Here is a 27287-nt window from a genome sequence, read left to right as displayed (position 1 = left end):
ACTGTATGTAAATAGGAGTGGATAAGGAAAGCTCATTCACTTTGTGAATAGCCTGTAATACATACATTACCCTACTGATAAAAACAGCTTAGGGTGTCTTTAAACTTGAGTGCTCTTTAAAAGAGCTGTCAGTGGATAAAAGGCCCAAGGTGTAACATTTTTGGAATAAAATATACAAAAAAACACTTAAACTTTGTTATTTGTTTACTTGTGTATTTACATTATCCCAAATGCATGCAAGAATGGGTTATTAAACCCAGAGAAATAAGCTATTTTAACCAGAACACAGACTGTGCCGCTAATCAATGACATCATACCAGCGTTACCCTCGATTTCACTCGACTCACACACACTGTAAATGTTAAAATAACGGGTGTATTTTTTATTAGTCGCTTTTGTTCCCCCTCCCTCACGCTAGATGCACGCATGCAACGAATGACATCAGAGAAACGTCAGTAGACTATAATCGATTTTTGGTCTATTACTGTATCGTTCACGGCCGCATCACGGTGCATTGTAGAAACGCTTCATTTCAACACCCCTATCAGTATATATAATCAGGGCTTGACATTATTTGTTTTTCACATCAGCAAATGTGGCTAGTGGTTTTTCCAAAGTTACTAGCTACTCAGCATTTTCACTGACCAAAATGTAGTTGTTGGGAAAATTGTTGTTGGCTATATGTAAATGACCTCTGTACACACCCATCAAGTCTACATGAAATGTATAACATGACAGGTCATCAAATAGGTCTGTTTAGCTTTGGTATGGTTGTGTGTAAAGCTCCTTAATCTAGACAGAAACACACACACACACACACACACACACACACACACACATGTTGGTCTATGTGGTTTACAGGGACTCTCCATAGGCGTAATGGTTTTTATACCGTACAAACCGTATTTACTATCCCCTTACACTGCCCCTGTCCCTAAACCTACCCATCACAGGAAACATTCTGCATTTTTACTTTCTCAAAAAATCATCATTTAGTGTGTTTTTAAGGCCATTTGAATTATGAGGACATTTGATATGTCCTCATAAACCACATTTATAGTGTAATACCAGTGTAATACCCATGTAGTTATACAAATTTGTGTCCTCATAAACCACATAAACAGGCTCACACACACACACACACACACACACACACACACACGTTTATTATATATAATATTTATTCTCATAATTAGCTATGGCATTGGCCTATTTACATCTAGCGTATTTTGTGGTTAAGCCCATACAGTAGCCTGTGAAATACATATTCATATTTTCATGTGACTTGAAAGTTTATTTGATTAAATATCAAAAATCTAAAAGGTGTGCATCATACCCGACACCTAGATGAACACTTTACAGTTGTTTTTCAGTCATTCTCCTCAAGTGCTTTTGATGCTAGAAATGTGTATGTCGCTAATCAATGAATATCAAACATCCAACGTCTAGCCAACTTTATGCCAATCACATCAGTTGCGCTGTGGTTCTGCTGTGATTTTTAGTTTGAAACTATTTTCGCTGCTGAAATAGAGAAATAGATGAATGAATCTCCTAGAAACAGCACACGTACATCTCTGCTTATGATGAGAGTGCAGATTTCAGTGAGTGAGAGCACGCCTCTGATTATTAGACATTGCATTCATAAGCTCAAAAGAATCACATGTGTTTGGTTATAATGCACAACACGATTATAACAGATGCCTTTTGAGGAGACTCCAATATATTTCAACCCGCCAAAGTGGCTTCTGGGATTGACTGTGTTACACACCACAGCGGAAATCCACTCGCAAATGGCGGGTTGGCAGGTGTTAATGTCAAGCCCTGTATATAAAATATGATAAATCAGCATGAAAGTGCCCAAACATATGTTCTGTTGATTTCCAGCAGATGGTTTGACTGGTTGGTACAGTCTTAGTGTATCAAACAACACAAATAGTGTTTATTAGGGATGCAAATTCTAATCTGTTTTCTGTTTTGTCAGGTGTCTGCCACCCATGTACTAAAGCACACTCCATCCGCCGCTGCCTCGAATGCCTCTGACCAAAACGCACAAACTACATTTCCCATCGGCCACTTGGGCAAAGAACAGTTACGGATTATCGGAGGGCCGCCCAATCATTGCATGACTCACACAAAGGCGGGGTCTGCGGCCAGCAGTCACAGTCTCCGGCCTTCACCAATCAACAACGAGGAGGATGATGGAGGGGGCGGGACCAGGGTGAAGAAGAAACGAAGGAAAAAAGACAAGACTGAGTCAGAGTGGAACAAAGATGGAGAGAGCAACGCTAAACCAAAGAGAAGGGAGCAAAAGGAAGGGAAGGAGCTTCTTCCGAGAAAGTCAAAGGCGGTGAAGGAACAAAAGGATCATAAGAGGGAGGTGAAAGGTCAAAAGGAGGTCAAAAAGGTCAAGAAAGGTCAAGAGGTGAAAGTGAAATCACAGCCCAAGAACACTGCAACACATCCGCCCTCCAAAAGAGGGAGGAAGCCAAAGTGAGTTGGTTAAATGATACCAGAATTGTCACAACTGTATTTTGTACATGACATGAATGTTTTCAATGCCACAAACAGTAATATTCACTCAACACTAGATTCTATATGTGCTTTATAACAAGGCCATAATGGCAGGTATATGTAAAACACTTGGTGCCTAGTTTACTAAGAGACGTCTTAAGGGAAGGCAGAAAACTAGCTTAATGTCAGTAAATCATTTTTTGTTGCTGACTAACAAATGTCAACTGACAAAACAGTCTAATTTCAGTAAATTGCCTCTTTTGTATGTGACGCACTTTTGCATGTATCGTCTCAGCGCTGTTCTTGCTACGCTCAATCACAGACCTTTTCATATCTTGATTGGGTGAAATGTGATCCAGGGATTGTGGGTGTTACAAGGTGTAAGGTGCTTATGGGTTTCCAATTTGAAACCAAGGTCAAAAAATGAAACCTGCAACCATGTGAAGGGCTGTTTAAAATGATGGTTATTTTATAGCATATTTAGAGAAATAAAGGTTAAGTTTTTAATGCGTGTATTCATACAGCATTCGAATATTTAATTCACCCCAGAGTTGCAAATAAACAATCAATGACACAATTATGGCTCTTAAAAATGCCTCACGAACTTGTAAAGTTTATGCCAGTCATTTTTTATGGGATATGTTCCCTTTTTACAATTTCTTCTCCATTTTGTGGTTCCCTTTCCACATTTATCTCTCGAACAGTAAAGCAATGAATTGATGTAATTGAATTCAAGTGCTGTGCTCCAGCAAAACTCTAGTGCTGCTTGTGTAAGTTGTCCACTTATAACCCAGGAAGTGTCTGCACAGCAGATGTTTTGTACCATAATATGGCCTGATATTTGTCAGTCAAAGAAGCCCTTGCATGGTTTGCTATATGATTTGTCACCCTGTGCAAAGTAAGATGGATTTTAAGAGCATTTGTCGCTATTATGCAGAGAGCAGGGTGCCATGCCTCCGGAGAAGAAGAAGAAGGGAAAGAGGAAAAGTGATGCTATACTTGAGATGGTGGAGAGTGATGACACAGCCTCTCTCAGCACGCTCGCCACCGGCGGCGAGGAAAGCACCGACCCTATGGATAACACTGTGAGTTTTCCTAAAGCGATCTACATCAGGCCTTTAGGCTTCTCCTGTGATGATGCATCCTGCTGTGTATTTACAATACACATTACAATACACACTGCTGTGTATTTACAATACACTGTGTATTTACAATATTATAATTTTATAAATTATAATATATATAATTTATATAACTATATATATATTATATATATATATATATATATATATATATAGTTTTTTGCAATTGATTTGGGCCTTATATGCTGTAAATTATATAGAAAATTATTACCAATTAGTATTAGCCATAATTTATAATAATAACTTGCATTATTCTATTATTATTTCATAATCATCCATTGTTTTTAAAAGAAAAAAAAATACAAAAGAAAGAACATGGTTATTTTTTTATTTGGAAGTCAGGCAGGATATTAAAGTACACAGTATTTTAAAGAGTGTATACAGAAAATGTGAAAATTAAATGTGTTATGAGTAATCTAGTGTGATTTGAAATTGTTTACTGATCAGTAACGCTGTACCAGTAATCTTTGGATATGCACAATTTTTTTTTACTCAAACTAAACACACACAATTCTTTCAAAATATGTGCAGAAGAGGCGATCAGGGCGTCAAGTGAAGCGGCGGAAGTACAACGAAGATCTTGATTTCAAGGTCGTGGATGATGACGGGGAAACCATCGCCGTGTTGGGCTCGGGCCGAATTGCCGCCATGTCTTCCTCTACCCTTGCCTGGCAGGCTGAGGTAACTGTGGCAGCATCTGCCAGTTTGCCACATCACAGACCTGCCCTACTTCTGGAGGGGCGGAGCAAACACACACTGGAATAATTCCCACCTTCTTTGTTCCCAGGAACCCCCTGAAGATGAGGCTAATATTATTGAGAAAATACTCTCAGTGCGAACAGTCAAGAAAGAGGTAAAGTGATCAGAAGTCCACAATAATGTAGCTTGTTAAATAAAATTCAGCTACAATATTTCTTATTGGCCATGAAGTCTACTATAAAGTGTGTATTTAAAGTGTTGCACAAAATGTGGTGTTCAATTATTGACTCTTAAACCTTTATATTTTTTCCACCACTACACTGATCATTTGATTAAATCCTTGATTTACACCACGGTGCTAAAAGAACAGAGTACTGAATACACCTAAATGCAGTACTCTTTACACTGAGGTGCAAATCATATTTGCCTAAAAAGAATATTCTCTGTGTTTGAGTGTTTGATCTATGGTTTTCATTTAGACGTCCCCTGATGAACCACCAGAAGAGTTGGAGGAGTTTTACGTCAAGTACAGAAATTTGTAAGTGTACTCATGCGACTCAAACTGCTGTTACCTTTTTGTGCTCTCAAACTCTCGAACACTCGGCTTGTCAAACTGTCAGAGCAAACGCATAACTCACCTTTATTGTGTAATGCATTGCTTCAAATCATTTATGCATTAAATGATCCATCTGTTAGAGTAGCAATACACTATTGTTACTCTATGCCTCATGACATGTTTTGCTGAATCAACAATGGGGTGATTTTACAACCTCTTTTTCTGTTGTAGTTTTGGAAATTACAGCACTGCAAATAGGAACAAGTTACGGGGTCAAGTTTTGAGTTTAAATGTGACTTAGACATGTTCTTGACAAGTTTTTTGTGAAACACAAATATGGAAGGAGAAACGCTACAAGGACTTATTGTAAACATAATACTATTTTAATTCAAATGTATGCATGAAAAATACATTCTGTGTTGTTTACAGCACATTATGAGCTAAGAAAGCTTTTTCTCTTTGCCAGCTCCTATCTGCACTGTAAATGGGCGACCTTGGAGGAACTGGAGAAGGACCCACGCATTCACCAAAAAATCAAGCGCTTCAGAAACAAGCAGGCGCAAATGAAGCACATTTTCACAGAGGTGTGTCTGCTAAAACATGCTGCAGTTTGTTTGTTGCTCATTCCTAACCTGGAAATGCATCAAATATAATTATAATGTAAAAGCTGAACTTTTGTGCAAGTACTTTGTCATAGAGCACTTTTCAATATGTGTATTACTTAGGGATGCGTGATATATCAACCACCGGTGTTATTGAAATCGGCTCAATAAGAAAATTTGGCCGATATTTTAAAGCTGATTTATAAATAATTGATTATTTCCTTCAGCTGAGACACTTCAGATGTGCACTGTATACCATGATGGTTTTGAATTGCTTGAAATATGATTGTAATCACTTCAAACAAGGAAAATACAGTTAGTGCGACATGTGCAGTGCAAGTCTGTCATTATAATTGTGTGCTTGGGACATGGCTTTTAATGGTGAGGCTTTTGTTTTAGTAACCAGGCTCTCATAAATTGGATTTAGATGTATAGACCAATAATTGTATATCGGCTTTCAAATATCGGTTATCGGTGCCAGACAAAATGTTCATATCTGTGCATCCCTAATATTATCTCCCTAAATATGCTTGAGATGATGTTGTGTTTCTCCTCAGCCGGATGAAGACCTTTTTAATCCAGATTATATTGAGGTTGATCGGGTTTTAGAGATTGCCATCACGACCGATACAGAAACAGGAGAGGTCAGGCACTCTTCAATTGATCTCTAAACACAAACCTGTGCTTGTTGTGTCAGTCTTTTGATGTTTGGTTTGTTTGCATGATAACAGGAAGTTACACACTACCTGGTGAAATGGTGCTCTTTGTCATATGAGGAGAGTACTTGGGAGCTTCAGGAAGATGTTGACCCTGTGAAAATCCGAGAGTTTGAAGAACTCAAGAAAATACCCGATTTTAAACATGTGGTAAGCACTTAAATGCAAATGAATGGTATTTGGTTTCCAATTTTTCTTAAGATAAGATTGATTGGCGCTGGATTCCAGAGCATATGTTTGGACATGGTTCAGTTCTGTTTTATTGTATTATCCAAAACATGTTTATTGTTCTTTATAGTATGCATCTTGAAGGAAGTAACGCTTCTCTTGTCTTTTGCAATAATTCAGGAAAGGCCTCTGCCAGAACAGTGGCAAAAACTGGAGAAGTCCAGAGAATACAGGAATGGGAACCAGCTCCGAGAATACCAGCTAGAGGGAATGAACTGGCTTCTTTTCAACTGGTACAACAGGTAAAAGAGACTTTTAAAATCAGCTCTTGTAGGGACTACACAAAATAATGAGCCTAGTTTAAGATATAAAGTCATTATTTTTTAAAGAGGCTAACATAACAGAAACATAAAGAGCTTTATTTATAATAACAGTAATACAGCTCCAAACAATATGTTTTAAAATTAATTGCATGCCATTTAGCAAAACAAGTCATCAGGGGAGGAGGGGAATGCTAAACGTAACTTTAATTGTAAAATATCTAAACAACAATATGAAAGGAGCGGCAATGAAGGACTGTGGCATATAAGCACAATAAAAAAAGCAACGTAAAATGTCTTTAGTATGGAATGGCCCCGCCCTGTTTCATACCACAGTAACATTAATAAAACTTTAATACATTAGCTCACCCATGAACATGATTTCTGCCCCGTCAGATTGCTTCAGCTGTCGGGATGGCAACTCCCATGCTTCCACGCTCATTCACAGTGGCCTTCATTTATCAATCTTGCGTAGAAACGGGCGTATATGTTGGCTTAAGATTATGCGTACACTCCTCTCACCGCCGGATTTATGAAGCTGTGCGCACCTCTGCAATCCAGGTGTACGCAATACCTGCCCTTGATAAATGCGGTGGCTGAAAACGATCGTCATTAGAATAACACGCCCCTATATATTCAAGTCTCCGCCTCCCCCACGCCCTCATTTTACGCCATGGACACACAGAAGACGGCAAAAGAAGCGAAACTTCTCCGTGGAGATTGGGTCTCAATCATTTTGCAAGATGCTCATGCAATTAACTCTAAATCCTGTTCTTCATAACTGTAATCTGATGTGATTAATAAAGACCATGTTTCTCTTGCTGTAGGAAAAACTGTATTCTGGCTGATGAGATGGGGCTGGGGAAGACCATCCAGTCCATCACGTTCCTCTTTGAGATTTTCCTCATGGGTCTGAGAGGACCCTTCCTCATCATCGCCCCGCTCTCCACCATCACCAACTGGGAGAGAGAATTTCGCACATGGACAGAATTGAACGTCATTGTCTATCACGGCAGCCAGATCAGTCGGCAGATGATCCTGCAGTATGAGACGTACTACCGAGATGAACAGGTGGGTCCAACTGAGTGATTCATTTTGAGTTTCAGAATTTCAGGGTCAAGAGTTGGTTAAACAGAAGCACAGTATGGTTAGATTCACCAATATAACCAAATAAATATTTAAAGAAATTGATTTTATTTAGTTAGGTTGCATTAAATCAGGGATGGGCAAACTCATGCTGCGTCACAATTTGCCTACTTATACTATGTCCTAAAATAATGTACTCTTTTGGGGAAGAAAAAGTACATACTTTTGAGAAGAGTATGCAAGCTTCGAGACATACTACTTCATCATCTATAACGGACTCTGTCGCTTAGTTACATGTGTCCCTCTACTTAACCGTCGGACTCGCACTATCCGTCATGTTTGTCGTTTTTTAACCCTTTTTATCCGCGTTTGTAGTTCTAATCGACTCCTCGCCCAACAGGTTGCGCGGCTAATATTGCCCACAGAGCGCGCATCGATCCACACTTCGAATTCTGACCGGAAATAGTAAACCATCCAGGTCTCTTTGGAATAATCTTTTCAGCATACTACGATTTAGGACATGCTAAATCTATCTATCTTTAGTATGGATAGTATACGAATTGGGACGCAGGGTCAGTCCTGGAGAGCCATTGCCCTTCGGCAATTGGCCATTGCTGCAGAGTTTAGCTCCAACTCTGATAAAACTCACCTGCCTGTAGCTTTCAAGTAATCCTGAAGGCATTGATTAGCTGGTTCAGGTGTGTCTGATTAGGGTTGGAACTAAATTCTGCATTTTTATCGGCCCCCAATAAAATCGAGTTTGCCCATTTCTGCATTAAACTGATTAAAAATGACAGCAAAGAAAACATTTATAATGTTACAAAAGATTTCTAATTTCAACTAAATGTTGTTCTTATCCATTTTATTTTCTATTTTAATTATAATCAGCGCTACAGTTTTAAACATTGGTAATAATAGGAAATGTTTCAGCATATTAGAATGATTTCTGAAGGATCATTTGACACTTACTGAGTGTGCGTCTCAATCAGCTCCCTAGTTCAGTAGTCAGGGCACTGATCAGGGAGTCAGCCCATTGACTTATGTCCAGATCAGTGCCCTGACGACTGAACTAGGGAGCTTATTGAGACGCACCCTGAGTAATGATGAGGAAAAATCAGCTTTGCATCCTAGGCAAAGCCTGCATATTCAAATAGAAAACAGTTATTTTGAATTGTAATTTTAGTGTTTCACAATATTTCACAAAATGTTTTACTGTATTTTTGATTTCATTAAATAGAGCCTTAAGGAACATAAGAGATTGTCAAAAACATTACAAAAAGTCTTACTGACCTCAAAATTTTGAATGGTTGTACGGTGTATACAATCATGTGTTTCTCTCGCTCCTTCAGGGAAACATCATGTCTGGTCAGTTTAAGTTTCACGGCGTGATCACTACATTTGAAATGATAATGGCTGACTGTCCAGAGCTGAAGAAGATTAACTGGCGCTGTGTGGTGATCGACGAGGCCCATCGCCTCAAGAACCGCAACTGTAAACTGCTGGAGGGACTCAAACTCATGAACCTGGTCAGTTTAATATGCCCGTTTTATTTATTTATTTTTTGCTCATTTGTGGACCAGAAAACTTATGCTGACAATTTTGTCAAGGGGTTCAGGTTTAAATGCAAAGAAGGGGAACTGAAGCCATCTGCGAGCTAAACTACTGTGCTATCTCTCTTGCACACATCTCATTTAGCTGTCGAGTTCTGCTCCACTGCATTTACATACGCACATCCTCTCTGGACACAGAATGAGTAATCTCATCTCTCTCGCTTTACATATCACTGCAGTGATGGCCAGTGCGTGCAAACTACATTTGACGCAATGCTGTTTTTTTTTAAATTAGGTCTCCACTTAATTTTAATCTACAGTGGCCCCAAAAAATATTTGTAAATATAAGGCACTTGATGCAATAGTGAATGACAACCAGAAAGAGTCTTAATAGAGTATTTGTGCTATATTTAAAGCTGCAGTCCACAACTTTTTTGGTTAAAAATTATCCAAAATCAATTTTTGAGCAAGTACATAACCAGCCAGTGGTCAAAATGATCTCCTTACCTTAGCCCTATTCACACTGGTAAGATTGTAGTAATGTGTTATATTTTGAGTGGTAATAGTAGCTTTCCATGGGGAATTCAAGCATGGCGCCATTTGTCTTTGTGTCATTAGGTCACGTCCGTACATATAACGGAGGAGTCTGGCTAGTAGGTTATCACATATGAGGATGCTGCAGGTGGCGGATCATTTATAGCCTTTTCTTACAGCAGCTGGAATAATTAAATGTATCATTTTGATGGTGGATTGTAATCCAGAAAGGTTCAAACAACATTCATCATCAGTGATAACTGGAGATCCACCCGTAGTCAAAAGCAAAACATTAGATCTATGGTGACGCTAATTCACACTAAATACACTCACGCTATGCTGATGTTAACATTAACTATCTGAGAACAAAGTATAACAATAATAATAATTTGCACGGTTTGATGTGATAGGAGCTAAGCGATCGTTAGACCTTAGACACACTGCAACTGTGGCGTATCTGTTTTTATTTCGCCTCCCATGCCAACAGGTTAGAGCTTGCACACTTCCTGCGTGACACGCGCGGCTCTGGCGCGAGCCACGCCAAAAACACGTGCATGCATTGCTAGAAATAGAAACAACGTATATTTTTCACACGACACGCGTGTTGGAAGCGTTTCCAGGCAAAAATACAATAGGAAAACATGTTTATATGTCATTTTGACATGAATACATATTAATAAATTACATTTTGAGGTTTGCAAGTATTTAGGCTTTGACATAAATGCAAATATAACTGTGATTTAAATAAATAATAATAATGATCAATTTTCAAAGATTGCATGTCAATACAGAACCGTCAGTACCATAGTATAGTCAATGCTGCTGACGTTTGACGTTTTTGCTGTATCAGTAGGCTACTAGGCCAGTGGTTTTCAAACCTGTCCTGGAGGCACATCAACCCCCTTTTTACTCAGTTGGTCAGAACAATAGTGGCAGACATTTTACTTTCTTGTTCAGATTGTTTTAGTCGTACTTCCAAGACGAAGAATCTGTGATTCTGAAGTACAGTATCCACACCGGTGCGGTGACTGACAGCCACACACACTCCTCAAAACATTTGATTTCATCTTCGCTCTGAGCCACCGATGCACAGCCCACGTAAAGATGATAATTACAGAAATAACTGCAATTGCAGTCTTCAAACAGAGATGCTGACAAAGGCAAAACTTACAAGACTGCGTCTTTAAAATATGTTAATAAATGGCACTCGGCAGTGTCCAGTGTCCAAATACCTTTTTGGTCCACGGTATAGCAACCCAGGAGGCAATAGCCGTCATTTTCTGTCTTGGTTAACTATACAACTAATATAGTCCAGCTATGAGTAACCCACTTCTAGCCAAAATAACCTTACCTGCAATACGTATGATATTCCATCACATGAGCAAAGTCAACAGTGATTACAAGGTGTTTGGTTTAATTTCTTTGACATGTTCATGTTTTAGATAACTAGGCTATGGTTAGACGTGTATAACATTTTCGTCAGGACTGTGTTTGGGCGGCTATTAGACATCTTTTAAGCACAAAATTGCTTGCTGGGAATATTCCCTCTTGTGGGAGCCAAAATGAGTGAGACTAGATAAAATCCAGTTTGATATTTTCCAGTCTTGTTCCTCCGTATTCTCCCCATAATTTCCTGTGCTGTCTTTCTCCATCCATATATAGATAAAAGTATTAAAAAGGCGCATGAAAGAGTAGTATAGAATAAAAATCTTTAAAATGTACATGCATTTTAGCATGGGTGTCGAAAGCAAATAAAATGTGGACGGGTCCCCCTGAAATTTTTACTGGTGTAGATAAAATTTACATTAAGTGCAAATAGTCTGCATCGTTTACTTAACATCCATTGGGACAGACAAAATTACACCTTTTAAAGTTTACAAGTTTACAAGTCAATGACAATAGAGTAGGGGTAAGACACATGACATAAAGTTTTGATGCAAATCGACCTGAGGTTCGAATCCACCTTTTGCCGAACGCGCTCTACTCCCTTTTCCTATCACATATCAGATCGGAAATGCATTTATTTTCAATAAAAATGTAGAAAACATTTACAAAGTGGAAATATGGTGTGTTTAATAACGTGTGTTTAATAATAAAGTGATTATTGGTTAGGGCTAAGTGAACAGAATTATAGATGGTAAAAGTGAGTGGGTCCAATATCATTGGTCTTAAAAAGGTTCTAACGCCCATACATTTTAGTGAATCAGTAGCTGAACTTAATGTTTCTATATCTTTTTTCCCTAAAGGAACATAAAGTTCTTCTCACAGGAACCCCTTTGCAGAACTCAGTTGAGGAACTCTTCAGTCTGCTTAACTTTCTCGAACCTTCACAGTTCCCTTCCGAGACCACATTCCTGGAGGAGTTCGGAGACCTAAAGACGGAGGAACAGGTGAGAACTAATCCTCAAATGATTGATAGGAAGTTTGTGATCATGTCTAATGGGCTGTAGGGACGAGATAAACATTTACACACCTTCACCTCCGATTATCCAAGCCACCTGGAGGATAGTAGGTAACATCCTTGCTAACATTCTGATAGACTAAAGCTTTTTCTTGTCGACTAGTAGTCATTAATTTAAGTGATTAGAAAATGAATCGTGTGTTTATATTAATAAGCCATAAATCATAATAATGAGCCTTTAATTGCCTATATATAATACATAGTCTAATCAGTGCTCAAACCCACGCATAAAGCTTGCCACCGGCAAACACAATGTTTAAGTGTGTTTTGAAAAAACTGAACTAGTTCGTCTAAACATTTTAATAATTAAAAAAAAAAAGAAACATTTATATTCTTTTTAAACCACAAATACTCATCTTGCACTAGCTCTGCGAGGTGCCACGCATTACGTAATCACAGTAGAAAGGTCACGTAGGTGAAAGTAGTTTTTTGGCCTTTATCACGTGATCTTTCCACCATGATTGTGTTTATACCTTGCATGAGTATAAACACAACAAGGTTGTACAAGTGGTCTAGTCAGTAGATGATTTTACCTGTTCGCAGCAATGATGTTTTGCCACTTGTGAGCAACCACCTTTTAAATATTTTTAAGTAAAATATTAAAAAATTAAGTAAAAGCTTAAAAAACAAGTGGTGTATTTACTGATGTATTTTATTTCATAGGATAAAACGTGAAAATATCTTGAGCTTGAGTTAACCACATTCCTTATTTGAGGCATTTAACCAAAAACCCATTGACTTTGGGACGATGGAACCAGAAGTGAAAAAGTGCAGGGCCTAATTATTGTTGATTTTGGGTGATGTTCCCAGCTTTGACGTGAGAAACATCTACATTCCCACAGGTAAAGAAACTGCAAGCCATTCTGAAGCCCATGATGTTGAGGAGACTGAAGGACGATGTGGAGAAGAATCTGGCCCCTAAAGAGGAGACAATCATCGAGGTGGAGCTCACCAACATTCAGAAGAAATACTACCGCGCCATTTTGGAGAAAAACTTTGGCTTCCTTGCCAAGGGAGCGAACCAGCACAACATGCCCAACCTCATCAACACAATGATGGAGCTTCGCAAGTGCTGCAATCACCCATACCTCATTACAGGTGACATCTTGGGTTTAGATCAAGTGTGAATATGACAATTCTTGAAATATCTTCGTTGCAGATCTCTACATCTCAGTAGTCACAGCTCTAATTTGTAGTGCTGACAGTCTCCTATCTATCTTTTGTCAGGTGCTGAAGAAAAGATCCTTGAGAGCTTCAGGAAAACGTACAGTTCTGACGCTGTGGATTTTCAGCTACAGGCAATGATTCAGGCAGCTGGTAAACTAGTGCTTATCGACAAGTTGTTGCCCAAACTGCTGTCCGGAGGACATAAAGTGCTAGTGTTTTCCCAGATGGTTCGATGCCTTGATATACTGGAGGACTACCTCATTCAGAGGAGGTGAGACTGCTGGTTATTATCCAGTGACATTAGTCATACTTATATAAAAAAATTCAGCTGTTTTTGAGGCCGTTAGAGAATGAGAAAATAGACTGAAAATAGTTCAATGTCAACATTACGAAATGTCAACATGAAATAAAAACCCGGTTAACGTCACTTGTTACTTTACTTCAAGGGTAGTCATGAAAAACTGAATTTTAAAATTGATATTTCCAGCCATAGAAATGTTGGGGAAATGTATAAAATATATTTAAAACAATTTTTATATGAAATTGCTATTTATGCTAATTTCTAAAATTTGGAAATTCATTGGTCAAAACATATGGGAACCCCGTATCTTGTTTTTACATTATTCCACAGGAAAAATAGTTGTTTTAATTTTTTTTCCATATAATTATTTTGCTTCCCTCGGAAATATGTTGCATATACATAATACAAATGTTTTGTTCCGGCAAATATCTAATTTACTCTATTCATTACACAATTTATGTACATTTAGTGTAACACTATTCACTACTGTTCATACGTTTGGGTCAGTAAGATTAATGTTTTTAAAATAAATTAATATTTTTATTCAGCAAGCTGCATTAAATTGCTAAAAAGTGACAGTAAAGACATGCATTGTTATAGAGATTTTTATTTCAAATAAATGCTGTTCTTTTGAAAACATGTATCATAGTTTCCACAAAAATATTAACTGTGGAAACTTTATTAATAATAAATGTAAAACCTCATATCAGAATGATTTCTGAAGGCTCATGAGAGAATGTTTATTTAAAATTTCAATAATATTTCACAGTATAATTACCGTATATCAAACAAAAGCAGCCTTAGCAAGCATAAGAGCCTTCTTTCAAAAACATTAAACAAATCTTTCCAGTCCCAAACTTTTGAATGGTTGATTACATTCATCAAAATAGTTCAAAACATAGCTTTAAACAGCAAACAAATATGAAAACTGTGATGGATAAAGGGTAGGGTAGATGTAGGAAATGTCGGTAACACTTTAGTATAGGGCAGTGGTTTTCAAACCTGTCCTGGAGGCACCCCAGCCCTGAACATTTTGTGTTTCTCCCTCATTTATCACATCTGATTCAACTCATCAGCTCTTTAGGAGAGTCTGCAATAACTAAATTGGGTGTGTCTGATAAGGGAGAAATACAAAATGTGCAGGGCTGGGGTGCCTCAAGGACAGGTTTGAAAACCACTGGCATAGGGAACACATATTTACTATTATCTGTGAATTTTGCCTCAATAAACTCCTAATTTACTGCTTATTAATAGTTAGTAAGGTAGTTTTAGTACTGTTTACATTTAGCTATTGGGTAGGATTAAAAGATGTAGAATAAGATCATGCAGAATAAGGCATTATGTGCTTTATAAGTACTAATAATCAGACAACATTCTAGTAATATGCATGCTAATAAGCAACTAGTTAATAACAAGAATTGATCCCTAAAATAAAGTGTTACCGAAATTTCTTATCATCTGAAATTTGTATGCTGCGTGTAGGTATACGTACGAAAGGATTGATGGGAGAGTTCGGGGGAATCTACGGCAGGCTGCCATTGATCGCTTCAGCAAGGTGGACTCTGATCGCTTCGTGTTCCTCCTCTGTACACGAGCAGGAGGTCTGGGCATCAACCTCACCGCCGCGGACACCTGTATCATATTCGACTCCGACTGGAACCCGCAGAACGACTTGCAGGTGTGAATGTGCAGTGTCTTTTATATACAGTGGAACGGACTCTTTCATTTAGATATCCATCACGTATATAAAAAAAACCTTTTATCAACGAACAAAAGCCTTTCCAAAAAAACATGGAAAGAGCCTTTTTTATAAACATGCTTTGAACTTCACAGGCTCAAGCTCGCTGCCACCGGATCGGTCAAAGCAAAGCGGTGAAAGTGTATCGACTTATCACGCGAAACTCATACGAGAGGGAGATGTTTGACAAGGCCAGTCTGAAACTGGGATTGGACAAGGCAGTTCTGCAGGACATCAACCGCAAGGGCAGTCTGAATGGGGTGAGGGATCCACAACATCTGTTTTTCCACATCTGCCAGTGTTGAATTGATTCAGTTGTATCAGCCTTAATCAAAAAAATAATTATATATATCCTCTGCGATCCCTTGGGGGTGATGAAAAGCTAACAATTAATTAAATCATAAAAATGAAAATGAAATACATTTTAAAATAGAAACAATCAAAATAAAATATTTTATTTATTTATTTTTCTTTGTGTAATGTGACCATTAAAAGGCCATCAGAGAATCATAAACATGTGAATGTGTAGTTCAGTTATTGAAATAATAACTTAAAATCTCAAGGGAACTCGGATAAAAAACATTTGGAATCCTTGCTTTAAAGTCTCTGCAAGAAACACATCTAAACAAAACATCATGACCCACAGTGATTTTGGAAAGTTTTGCTTCCTTTTTTCCACTGAGGTAAAATTGTTTGAAATTAAAAAGACGCGTATGTCTTTGATTTCGTTTGGTCATGTAGAAGAAAAAAAAATTCAGTTGCATCAATTGCAAAGTCTTATTTCTTCCGCAGAAGTGTTATATTTTGTTTATGCCATGATGACTTGCTACACTGACTAGGACAGTATTGGCTAATTACTGTACCTTCCTCTTTCAGGTTCAGCAGCTGTCTAAGATGGAGGTAGAAGATCTTCTCAGGAAGGGGGCGTACGGGGCGCTCATGGATGAGGAAGATGAGGGCTCTAAATTTTGCGAGGAGGATATTGATCAGATCCTGCAGCGCCGCACACAGACCATCACAATCCAGTCTGAGGGGAAGGGATCAACTTTTGCCAAGGTATACATCTCGGTATACACTACCGTTTAAAAGCATTAAAAGGTCTCTTTATGCTCACCAAGGCTGCTTTTATTTGATCAAATATACAGTAAAAATATCTGTTTTCTATTCCTATGATCAAAGCTGAATTTTCAGCATCATTACTCCAGTCTTCAGTATCACATGATCCTTCAGAAATCATTTTATGATGATGATTTGCTTGCTGCTCAAAAAACCCCCAATTTATATTACCAATGTTTAACACAGTTGAGTTGCTTAATATTTTTGTGGAAACCATGATAAACATTTTTTTTAGAATTCTTTGATGAATGGTTCAAAAGATAAGCATTTATTTGAAATAAAAAAGTTTTAATTATAGATGTCTTTACTGTTGATCAATGTAATGCGTTCTTGTGCGCGCGTGTGTGTACATATTCACAGTCCATCTCTATATATAAATGTCTACAAATGTTAGATTGGTACTTTGTGCTAAATTGCAATCTGTAAAAATGTTGTGAGATGTGGTATGGATCAAATCCAATGATCAGGGTTTTTTCTTGGTATCTATTTTTTGTCCGTAAATTAGGGCAGTTATGCAAATGTAATATATTTAAAAAGCATTCCAACATATCAGTAAAACACAGGCTTTTAGATGTGTGATAAAATCTATTTTGATAAAGTGCTTATAATTCTTTATTATTTACCAATTCCAGGCGAGCTTTGTGTCTTCAGGGAATCGTACAGACATCTCTCTGGATGATCCAAATTTCTGGCAAAAGTGGGCCAAAATTGCTGAACTGGAAATTGACTCCAAGGCAGAAAAGGTAAAACAGAGTTTAAAAGCTGAAGCTTTGCATGTGAGCTCACTGTGACTCAGGTGGTGTAATGCCAGAGAATCAGCTCATAGACTTCACCAGTGGGTGATATTCATTTGAATATCAGCGGAGTCAAAACAGATGGCTTGCATTAATGTGTGATTGTGAATGTGTGCGCTCTAGACTGTTTGCATATTGGTGGCATTTAAGGAGAGAAATATTGAGACGGCACCACTTTCTGACTCATGTCTGTGTCTCTGCCAGGAGAGTCTGGTGATCGACACACCTCGCGTACGGAAGCAGACGCGTCACTACAATTCGTTTGAGGATGATGAACTGATGGAGTTCTCTGAACTGGACAGCGACTCAGAAGAACGACCCTGTCGCACAAGACGTCTCAGCGATCGCAACAGACGCTACCTCCGAGCAGAGTGCTTCAGAGTGGAGAAAAACCTTCTTATTTTTGGGTCAGTGTTTCATTTGCTTTGCGACTGCCCACTCATTCCTTCTAGGACGCCTTCTGTTGCCATATAACAGGCTCTTAATCAAATGACTGTTAAACAAGTATTGTTTAAAAAAAACTAAAGTAAATCAACAGTTTTCTGCACTTTCATTTGCAGATCATGCAAACCATATATTGGAATACATATTGTAGCCCTAAAGCTATATTATACATCTCAGACCCTGATGAAATGTCTTTGCTGATTGTACAGGTGGGGTCGCTGGAAGGATATTCTCAATCATGGGCGTTTTAAATGGCACCTGTCGGAGCGAGACATGGAGGTGCTGTGCAGGGCTCTCCTGGTCTACTGTGTTCGTCATTATAAAGGAGATGACAAAATTAAAAGCTTCATCTGGGATCTGATTACACCCACTAAAGACGGACATAATCAAGCACTGCAAAACCACTCAGGTTATTAATGAATTTGTTCACAACTTCAGTCATTCTTTTGCATCAGTTCATTCATTTATTTTGGGGTGACTTTATTCGTGATTAGCCATAATCAATTGAAATTTAAATAGAACAATACACTAATCCATTAATAATGAACATTTAATATTACAATTGTACCATATTCTATTTTTTTAAAGGTTTTAATTACATTAAAAAAAATTATATATATATATATATATATATATATATATATATATATATATATACTAAAAATTACTGATTGATTAAATAATATTTTTATTTAAATAATTTGCATTTACAGTTTTATTTGTTTGCTACTAATTCAATTAATAATTCAATTGATCATTAGTTTAATTTAGGTTCAATTTAAACCAATAATAATTAAAACATTATTAATGTCCATATATAATAGTGAATACATCCACAAGTTACATCATAAATGCTTTCACTACTTGAATGATCACTGAAAACATCTGTGGTGAAATTGATCGACAGTCAGTATATTTAATCAATAAAATGCATGAAAATTAAACATTGTTTAATCATAAGTATTCCTAATTCTTGATTATTTGTTTACTTAAATTGAATGAATTGACTGCTGAAGATTTGTCATGAAATACTTGCGTTTCACCTGTCCAGGTCTGTCTGCTCCTGTCCCGCGGGGTCGTAAAGGCAAGAAGCTGAAGAACCAGTTGAGTCCACCTGAGCTTAAGAATGCAGACTGGCTGGCCCACTGTAACCCAGAGGTCGTGCTTCAGGACGACAGCTACAAGAAACACCTCAAACAACACTGCAACAAGTAAGACTTCACACAGAAAACAAGCATGTTCAAAATAACATTCTGAAATGCATGCAAATTAACATGTAGAGATTGTGTAATGGCAGTGTAGCAAAAGTACATTTTGCACCCTACATGAATAGTGAGTACTCTAATCGGGGTGCATAATTAAGATTTGCATCCTACATCCGGGCAGCCATAAAAATATATTTGCAATATGTCTGATCTCATAATACTGAAATAATAACAATTTATATACAAGTTTTAATTGTGTAATCACCATGTGTCCTGACATGAACAGGGTGCTACTGAGGGTGCGAATGCTGTACTATCTGAAGGTTGAAGTGCTGGGGGAGGCTGCTAATCAGGCTCTTGAAGGGATCCCAGCCAGGTACTATATGGCCTACAATCCATTTTAACCTCATGAATACTCACTGAACTCTGTATAAAGCAGTTGTCATTGTACAGTAGCCTAATATGTAAGGATCTGTGTGTTTTCTGCAGTAAACTGGAGGTCACCCTGCCTGATATCGACTACATTGAGATCCCTACTATTTGGTGGGATGCTGAGGCGGATAAATCGCTGCTTATTGGAGTTCACAAACATGGTGAGACATCATCATAGAAGAATGGGTGCAACCGTCACACCCAGTTTTGCAATGCAACTCTAATGCAAACACTATATTGCAATGAAAACTGTGCAGAGACATAAATACAAGCCATTTTGTGACTTTTTAGCAAAATGTGATGCATTTTGAATGCATCTTTTTAAATACTTTAAATGTCTATATGGTTCCTATTGACTTCTGCTTTCATCATGTGCTCTAACTTGTGTCCCATGTAGGGTATGAGCGGTATAACGCCATGCGTGCTGACCCTGCTCTGTGCTTCCTGGAGCGGGTGGGTATGCCTGATGTTACTGCACTGACAGTAGAACAAGGTGGAGCAGAAACCGCTTCAGATGCACCTGACAGGTAATATCCTTTGAAATGAGTTGCTGAGATAATGTAGCTGTATGTGGGAATATAACAATTGCACCTTTTGCTAACAATTATAAACATGTTTCTTCTTGTGAAGTATCAGCAAGAATGATGAAATTAAAGAGGAAAACGACATGAAGTCTGAGGAATTAGAAGAAAAAGTAGAGATCAAGGTAATAATTGGAAGTCTAAAGAATATGAGGTTAGATGAATTTGGCTAAGCGTTTTAACCAAATGCTCAGACTGTTCATTTAAGTAAAGTTTTCTTTTACAAAGGAGGAGCCCATGTCAGAGGAAACAGGGAAAAATGACACTACAGTGACAGGTATTGAAACCCTGTATTTATTCATTCATGCATGTTGAATGAATTAACTGTTACTGTTGTAATTAAACCTTTAATTGTTTGTTAATACTATTAGGGGGTGACACTAGCTTTTCTGCATGCAAAGTTATTTAGCACCACGCATTAAACTTAAACAACAGGATATGGACACTCCAGGATATCTGTTTTGAATATATTCTAAATTATTTACTTTTGTTACACCTTCCAATATTGGATAAATTGAGAAAAAAAATCCAGCCATATATATATATATATATATATATATATATATATATATATATATATATATATATATATATATGTATATATATATATTGCATTCTCTTGTATATTTGTGCCAAATATGAGGACATGTTGTTACTTGCAGAAATGCCCCATTATCTTCACCATCCTACCTTTCTTCAATGATACAGCTAGTGATCCTTAGTAGATCTTTTGCATCTTATATGTAGACTGTAACTTTTGTACCCTGCTGGAAATTATTTCTCTCCCTTTTCAGACTGAAGGTCAGCTTGAATCCTCTATTGGACAGATATTATAATTGTACTTTATTATAAAATTACAGGTCAGAGTTTTCAAAAACTTAAACTAGTATGCAACAAAAGGCCAAACAAATGTATTGAACTGCTCACTAGCATTAGCATCCGTATGAATCCAACACAAAATGTGACCTAATGTGACCGCTCTTTAAGATGATCTTACCAGTATGCAACAAAAAGTAGCATTTGAGTTGCAGTAGTAGTGTTTGTTTTAGCTATTTGAGTAGCAGTTTGAGTCTAAAGTTGCATTTCTTTTAAAGGGGGCTTTGCAGCATCTCTCGCAGGAGACCTAATTACGGAGATGATGGAACAGGGGCGGATACAGTGGCCGGCAGGCTCGGCTCTTACAGCACGTCTACGCCGCCTCATTACAGCATATCAGCGCTACACACGCCGTGAGCCGCTTCGCCATGATTTCCTCTTACACGATGGACTTGCACCTGTGACATGGCAAATTGGAGAGTTTAGGCACTGCACAACTGAGCCTGACCCACTCTTTTTGGAGTGGCAACGAAGGTAGGTGACGTTACGGCAGTTTTGTTGTTTAGTCATGGTATTGTAGAATTTGTTTCTATTGATGCCTTCTTTTTTTTCTACATCTCAGCTACACTGTTTTTGAGCATCTCGCCAGAGTATTGTGTTTTAAAGACCCTTTCACATAAACAAAAATCAATTTCATTGCACCCCTAGCTGTTTTTAAAATGTGAGTACATGTCTTAGGTAAATGCCCCCCTAAAGGCTCCTGATTAAGTTGAGGTGAACCAGAAATCAGACTAATTATACAGGGCTTTCATAACACTAATTAGTTAGCAACAACAGCATTACTGACTAGCTTAAAATCCTGAAGGACTGTATAAACACTGAAATGGTTTGCAAAATCATTGGAAGAATAGTTGTTTGGTCTGCATCAGGTAAGAGATTATTATCCTGGAAATTCTGTTATTTCTGTATTTGAGGCAGATTTTAAGGTTTATGTTCTGCTGAGATAACACATTGCCTTTAACACAGGTGGACACGTCGCGAGCAGGCTGACTTCTATCGCACAGTGTCCTCGTTTGGAGTAGTGTATGACCCAGAAAAGAAAACCTTTGACTGGGGCCAGTTCCGTGCCCTTGCCCGATTGGAGAGGAAGACGGACGAAAGCTTGGAGAGATATTTCCACAGCTTTGTTTCAATGTGTCGCACTGCGTGTAGACTGCCGCCTAGAAAAGATGAAGGTAAAATGGATATTTGAGTTGATAGTTTGTAAAAAGATTAATAGCAGCTCAATCTGTCATAATGTATACACAAATTCTTGTCTCTCGTAGGTAGCGTTGATCCTTCTCTGTGTGTGGAGCCCATTACAGAAGAGCGAGCTGCCCGAACATTATACCGTATCGAGCTTTTGAGAAAGGTCCGTGAGCAAGTATTGCGGCACCCACTCCTGGGGGCACGACTGCAACTTTGTCGCCCTAGTCTGTACTTGCCTGTCTGGTGGGAGTGTGGCAAACATGACCGTGATCTTCTCATTGGTGTCGCTAAGCATGGCTTGAGTCGAACTGACTTCTACATCCTCAATGACCCACAACTATCCTTCCTGGAGGCCCATCGGAATTATGTTCATAAAGAAAACCACAGATATCCAGTCCCAGGCTTGCCCCACCATCATTGCTGCTTGTATGATGCCAACCTTGGACATTGTCAGTCCCCACAACCTCCAGACTATCACCACACACCTTCTCCCCACACTCCAACACAACTTGTCCATACTCATGGACATCACCAGCCCACAGAGGTGGTGGTGTCAGAGCCAGGAAGTTCCCTGGGGATAGGTACAGGAAACAGGGAAGGATTTTTGGACTGCCCTCCATTAGATGACTCACTGGAGTTGGGGTCTTTACAACATGAAGGCTTGACATCAGACACACTACATAGCAAATCTGGTAAAGAGGCCTTCAACGGATTCCCGTTCAATTCTGCAACAGGTGGGCAGAATATGTTAAATTCGTATGGTGTGCAAGGGGAGCTCAATGGGACTCAAGGAGACATGGCGGACTCCATAGCTGGGAAACTTCGTAGCGATGTTCTGGTGGGAGAGCAAGGATCCTCGGAGGAGACTGGCTTAATGGCTCCTTCTGTTGAACTCGATGAACTTCAAACTCCATGGGAAAGCTCAGACCATGTTGAAACCTCTGACATGTTCAACGAGACTGATCCCATTTTAGGAGCACAAGCTTTGGAACCCAGCTTTCTGGATGCTCCTCAACCAGATGATGGACATGAGGGTGATGAAACACTAACCGACTGTTTGAGCATGCCCAGTTCAGACTCTCAAAGCAACCCTGTTGAGCCTCTGGCACCAAGCTTCATGCTATTCAAAGACCTCAATGTTGGAGAGGCATCTGTGGATCAGACAGATCTATCAGCCAGTCTTCCAGAATATGTTCCACCACCTCTTGGTCTCGCGGATGTGAGTCTTGACCAGGCAGATCCCATTAGTGAGGATCAAGAGGACAAGCTTAGTGATTCAAACATCACACATGATGTTCCCAGTCCAGGAGGAGCTGAAAGCATAGGGTTCAATTTTGAGAAAGAAGACCTTTCTCCAGTCAGTCTGAAGACTAAGGATTCTCAAGATGAAATTGACAAGATGCCTTCAATAGAGTCTCCACAGGAAAATTGTCTTGATGATTCCCAGAAAGGGGACTGCAAGGTGACATTTGATGATTCCAATGAAGGAGACTTGAAAGATCCTTGTGAAGTGGCCTTGGAAGAATCTTACGAAAAGCCTCTAAGAGAGCCAGAAAAAGTGCCTTTAGAGGAGTCGTATGATTTGACTTGCGATGAGACCCTGCAGGAACCTTGTGAAGGGTTTCAGCAAGACCCAGCAGAACAGCAATTGGTGGATGAACCCTCTGAAGAACCCTGCAAAGAACCAATAGAAGAGTGCAATCTAACTAACACTAGTCTCTCAACAGATTATCCTTTGCCTTCTTCACTTCCATCATCTCCAACTACCTTACCTGACACCTCTGTATCTCCGGGCCTTGATGTAGTCCCAAAACAAGAGTTCCTCATGGATCCAGTAATGTCAGATGTGAAGCCTGAGCCAGACAGCACTACACAGACTCCTCACCTTGAGCAAACTGAGGTTTTGGATGTAAAGGACAAGATAAAAGATGAAGGCTCAAAGACACCAGGTATTGTGGCTGTAGACTTTTTACCTTTGGTTCTTGATTCTGTTGAATACTTACGAATGTAGTAGCAGTTATATGATGGATAGATGTACTTTTATCGACTTCAAAACAAAAACAGCCATTCACTGTCATTATACAGCTTGGAAGAGCCAAGGCATTTTTTTATATAACTCTGATTGTATTCGTCTGAAGGAAAGATGTCATATACAGCAAGGATGACTTGAAGACGAGTAAATCAAGGGCTAATTTTTAGTTTTGGGTGATCTATCCCTTTAATACTTCGCTATATTTTCCTAGTAATGTAGCAACTAGTAATGGCAGTTTCCCCTTTTGGTGAAGAACGGCTTAACCCAGCAAAGCTGGTTTGCTGTGTCTTACTGGTGTAAGCTGGTCTTGCGGATCCCCTAGCCTGTCCAAGCTGTTTAGCTTGTTGGACAGCTGTTCTCCAAGTGTCCAAAAACTAGCAAACCAGATCATCTTGAACAGGCTGAGAGGCTGTTTAGGCTATTTTTATCTCACTTTCTTGGTACCAAAAGGATGTACAAACCAGTTTTAAGTCCGAAACTGTCTTAAGACAAAAAGCAGAACAATTGACTCCTGACTGTTTAGTTATTTATAGTTGACTCACTAGTTATTTATAATTGTTGACGGACACTAGACAGATTTGGTTGATAGAATCATCACTTAATATTTTCCATGCTATTTTACTTGCCTAACTTATTAAGACAGACTACATGCTGATGAATGATTGTTTCTCACTGTTTTTAAAATCTAAAGGAAAAAAATTCAAGGGAGTTTTATTAAGTCTCTGTCTTGAAGCATGCTTTAAATACTGATTCCTTTTTTTAGCACTATTAGGAGATGTGGATGCACCACGCTTTGCGCTGCCCATGTGCGAGATGGCAGACAATGCCCATGAAATAAGGGAACCAACCATTGCTCAGCTTTTACAGGAGAAAGCACTCTTCTCCTTTTCAGAGTGGCCTAAGGTATTGTCATGTTTCCTGCTTGTATTATTGTCTTTTACCATGATTCAATAATTAGTTATACTGAAAATAGATATTGAATATTTTGCATATTCTACAGAACATGGGAAAATCTTGTCTTGAAATGCAAATGGTAAAGTTGGTTTCAGCCCACAGCATACCACTAGACATGTATCAGTCACATATTGCTACAGCTTGATCAATTTCATACACTGTGTCTTCTGTTTTTGCTCTCTACAGGACAGAGTGATCATCAACCGCATTGACAGTATCTGCCATACTATCTTAAAGGGGAAGTGGCCTTCCTCTAGTCAACAGTACGACTCTCCCAACGCATTGGCTAACACCTGCATGCCCAGCAGTGCCCACCAGAGGGCAGGATTTCTGCCTACCAGAATGCCTATATCTCAGAGCCTTAACTTTAATCTTTCACACACAGTACCCCACTTACAAAAGGTAAGATCACATCCACAGACATGATGTTTTTCAAGTTGTTTGGAAATCTTTAAAGTATTCAAATTTGAAATGACTTAAATTAAATGACTTAAATTCATCTTAAAATAAATTACATGCAAAACCTAGAAATATCAAGAAGTTTCCAAAATGTGATTTTGAGGACTTTTTAAGATCTCAACATATATATATATATATATATATATATATATATATATATATATATATATATATATATATATATATATATATATATATATATGTTGAGATCTTAAAAAGTCCTCAAAATCACATTTTGGAAACTTCTTGATATTTCTAGGTTTTGCATGTAATTTATATATATATATAAATATATATATATATATATATATATATTTTGCATGTAATATATATATATATATATATATATATATATATATATATATATATATATATATATATATATATATATATATATATATATATGGTATGCATTGATGTCACTTTCCCACCGGAATACACCTCTCTCAGCCAGATGAGTGCCAAAAGAGCAGGTGGATTTAATTTGGGAAACGGGGAAAACGCGAGTAAAACAAACAGTTATAAGTTTAAAGCTACACTGTGTGATATTTTCCCCCATCTAGCGGTGAAAAGTAAATGACCTTTCAGTGAAACATTATTTTCTGTTCCTCTCAATTCCGATTTCATTTTCAACTCCTACGGTGGCCAATTTAGTCCAAGATTAACATTGCAATCCCCCCGAATCCCCCTCTTAACATTCGACACGGTGCCATCGAGTGTTAAAACGTGAAAGGTGAAGCTTGAATTTACGGGTATGTCCCTCTTTGGCTAATGTACTTTCAAGATGGAGGGGCGACATGGCGACCAGCATTCGAACCCCTCACCCGTATGTATTTTCAATGGCATATTGGACTGGACTGCATTTATATATTGGACTTTACATTTTTGCCTCACATTCACCCATTCATACACCAACGGCGATGTCAGCCATGTAAGGCGCCATCCAGCTCGTCGGGAGCAGCTGGGGTTAGGTGTCTTTCTCATGGACACTTCGACACTTGGTCAGGTGGAACCGGGGATTGAACCACCAACCTTCTGGTTTGTAGACAACCTACATGAACCACTGAGCCACTGCCCACTGCTGCCGCATATTATAAACTTACGAGAATACTTAATTACTTGAAAGAAGTAAATACACATTAATGAGCACATCTATTTTTGAAAGAACTAACTGTTTTTAGCTAAGAATAAACTAAAAAAGTTACACAGTGTAGCTTTAAACTGAAGGATGGACTCAATAATGTTCCTTATAACTTACCAAAGATTCCATGATCCATGGATATTGACATGCAAACAGGATTGTGTTTCCTGATATTTATATGAGCCTGATTTCAACACCGGGGAAAAACATTAAGGATATTTGCCTGTAAATGCTTTATATAAACACAATATAGGTAGGTTTAAATCTGGGTGATTACTTAGATTAATGTTACATCTATCTTCATATTGTCCAACCCTAAAACTTGTATAGTTTTTGTCAGTGTTTATTTAAAAACATCCAATCAAGCAGAATATAAGATTGTACATAATTTAATTAATAAGTTGTCAATACAATATATAGTGTATGATTTTACCCTAAAATTCAACATTGGCACAAAATGATAACTGCAAATCAAGGTTTCGCTGCCAGTCCAGTTGTTTCTGTAAATTGCAGC

At 38.3% G+C, this 27287-nt stretch overlaps 1 protein-coding gene across 4 annotated transcripts in view; it reads left to right on the top strand.

Moving 5' to 3' along the window:
* The window catches only part of chd6 (chromodomain helicase DNA binding protein 6), a 53145-nt gene that overhangs the window by 17255 nt on the left and 8603 nt on the right, over positions 1–27287 (top strand). For 2 of the 4 annotated variants that reach the window (XM_067460410.1, XM_067460407.1), the window contains exons 3-34: positions 1982–2490; positions 3449–3596; positions 4185–4334; positions 4441–4506; positions 4832–4890; positions 5375–5492; positions 6068–6154; positions 6242–6376; positions 6575–6696; positions 7542–7785; positions 9150–9326; positions 12131–12274; positions 13188–13443; positions 13573–13783; positions 15296–15491; positions 15647–15811; positions 16428–16607; positions 17300–17410; positions 17666–17868; positions 18115–18314; positions 18957–19116; positions 19397–19486; positions 19600–19703; positions 19940–20069; positions 20173–20248; positions 20352–20400; positions 21218–21473; positions 21966–22174; positions 22265–24136; positions 24983–25122; positions 25220–25252; positions 25360–25575. In XM_067460410.1, coding sequence (XP_067316511.1) covers positions 1982–2490; positions 3449–3596; positions 4185–4334; positions 4441–4506; positions 4832–4890; positions 5375–5492; positions 6068–6154; positions 6242–6376; positions 6575–6696; positions 7542–7785; positions 9150–9326; positions 12131–12274; positions 13188–13443; positions 13573–13783; positions 15296–15491; positions 15647–15811; positions 16428–16607; positions 17300–17410; positions 17666–17868; positions 18115–18314; positions 18957–19116; positions 19397–19486; positions 19600–19703; positions 19940–20069; positions 20173–20248; positions 20352–20400; positions 21218–21473; positions 21966–22174; positions 22265–24136; positions 24983–25122; positions 25220–25252; positions 25360–25575 — 6816 coding nt within the window. The remainder of the gene's footprint in view (positions 1–1981; positions 2491–3448; positions 3597–4184; positions 4335–4440; positions 4507–4831; positions 4891–5374; positions 5493–6067; positions 6155–6241; positions 6377–6574; positions 6697–7541; positions 7786–9149; positions 9327–12130; positions 12275–13187; positions 13444–13572; positions 13784–15295; positions 15492–15646; positions 15812–16427; positions 16608–17299; positions 17411–17665; positions 17869–18114; positions 18315–18956; positions 19117–19396; positions 19487–19599; positions 19704–19939; positions 20070–20172; positions 20249–20351; positions 20401–21217; positions 21474–21965; positions 22175–22264; positions 24137–24982; positions 25123–25219; positions 25253–25359; positions 25576–27287) is intronic. The other 2 variants (XM_067460408.1, XM_067460409.1) reach the window with 2 other exon arrangements.

The sequence above is a fragment of the Pseudorasbora parva genome, chromosome 12 (genome assembly GCF_024679245.1).
Source record: "Pseudorasbora parva isolate DD20220531a chromosome 12, ASM2467924v1, whole genome shotgun sequence".
NCBI classification, from domain to species: Eukaryota; Metazoa; Chordata; class Actinopteri; order Cypriniformes; family Gobionidae; genus Pseudorasbora; species Pseudorasbora parva.
Note: the sequence above shows the minus strand (reverse complement) of the source record. Positions and strands in the feature narration are given on the sequence as shown.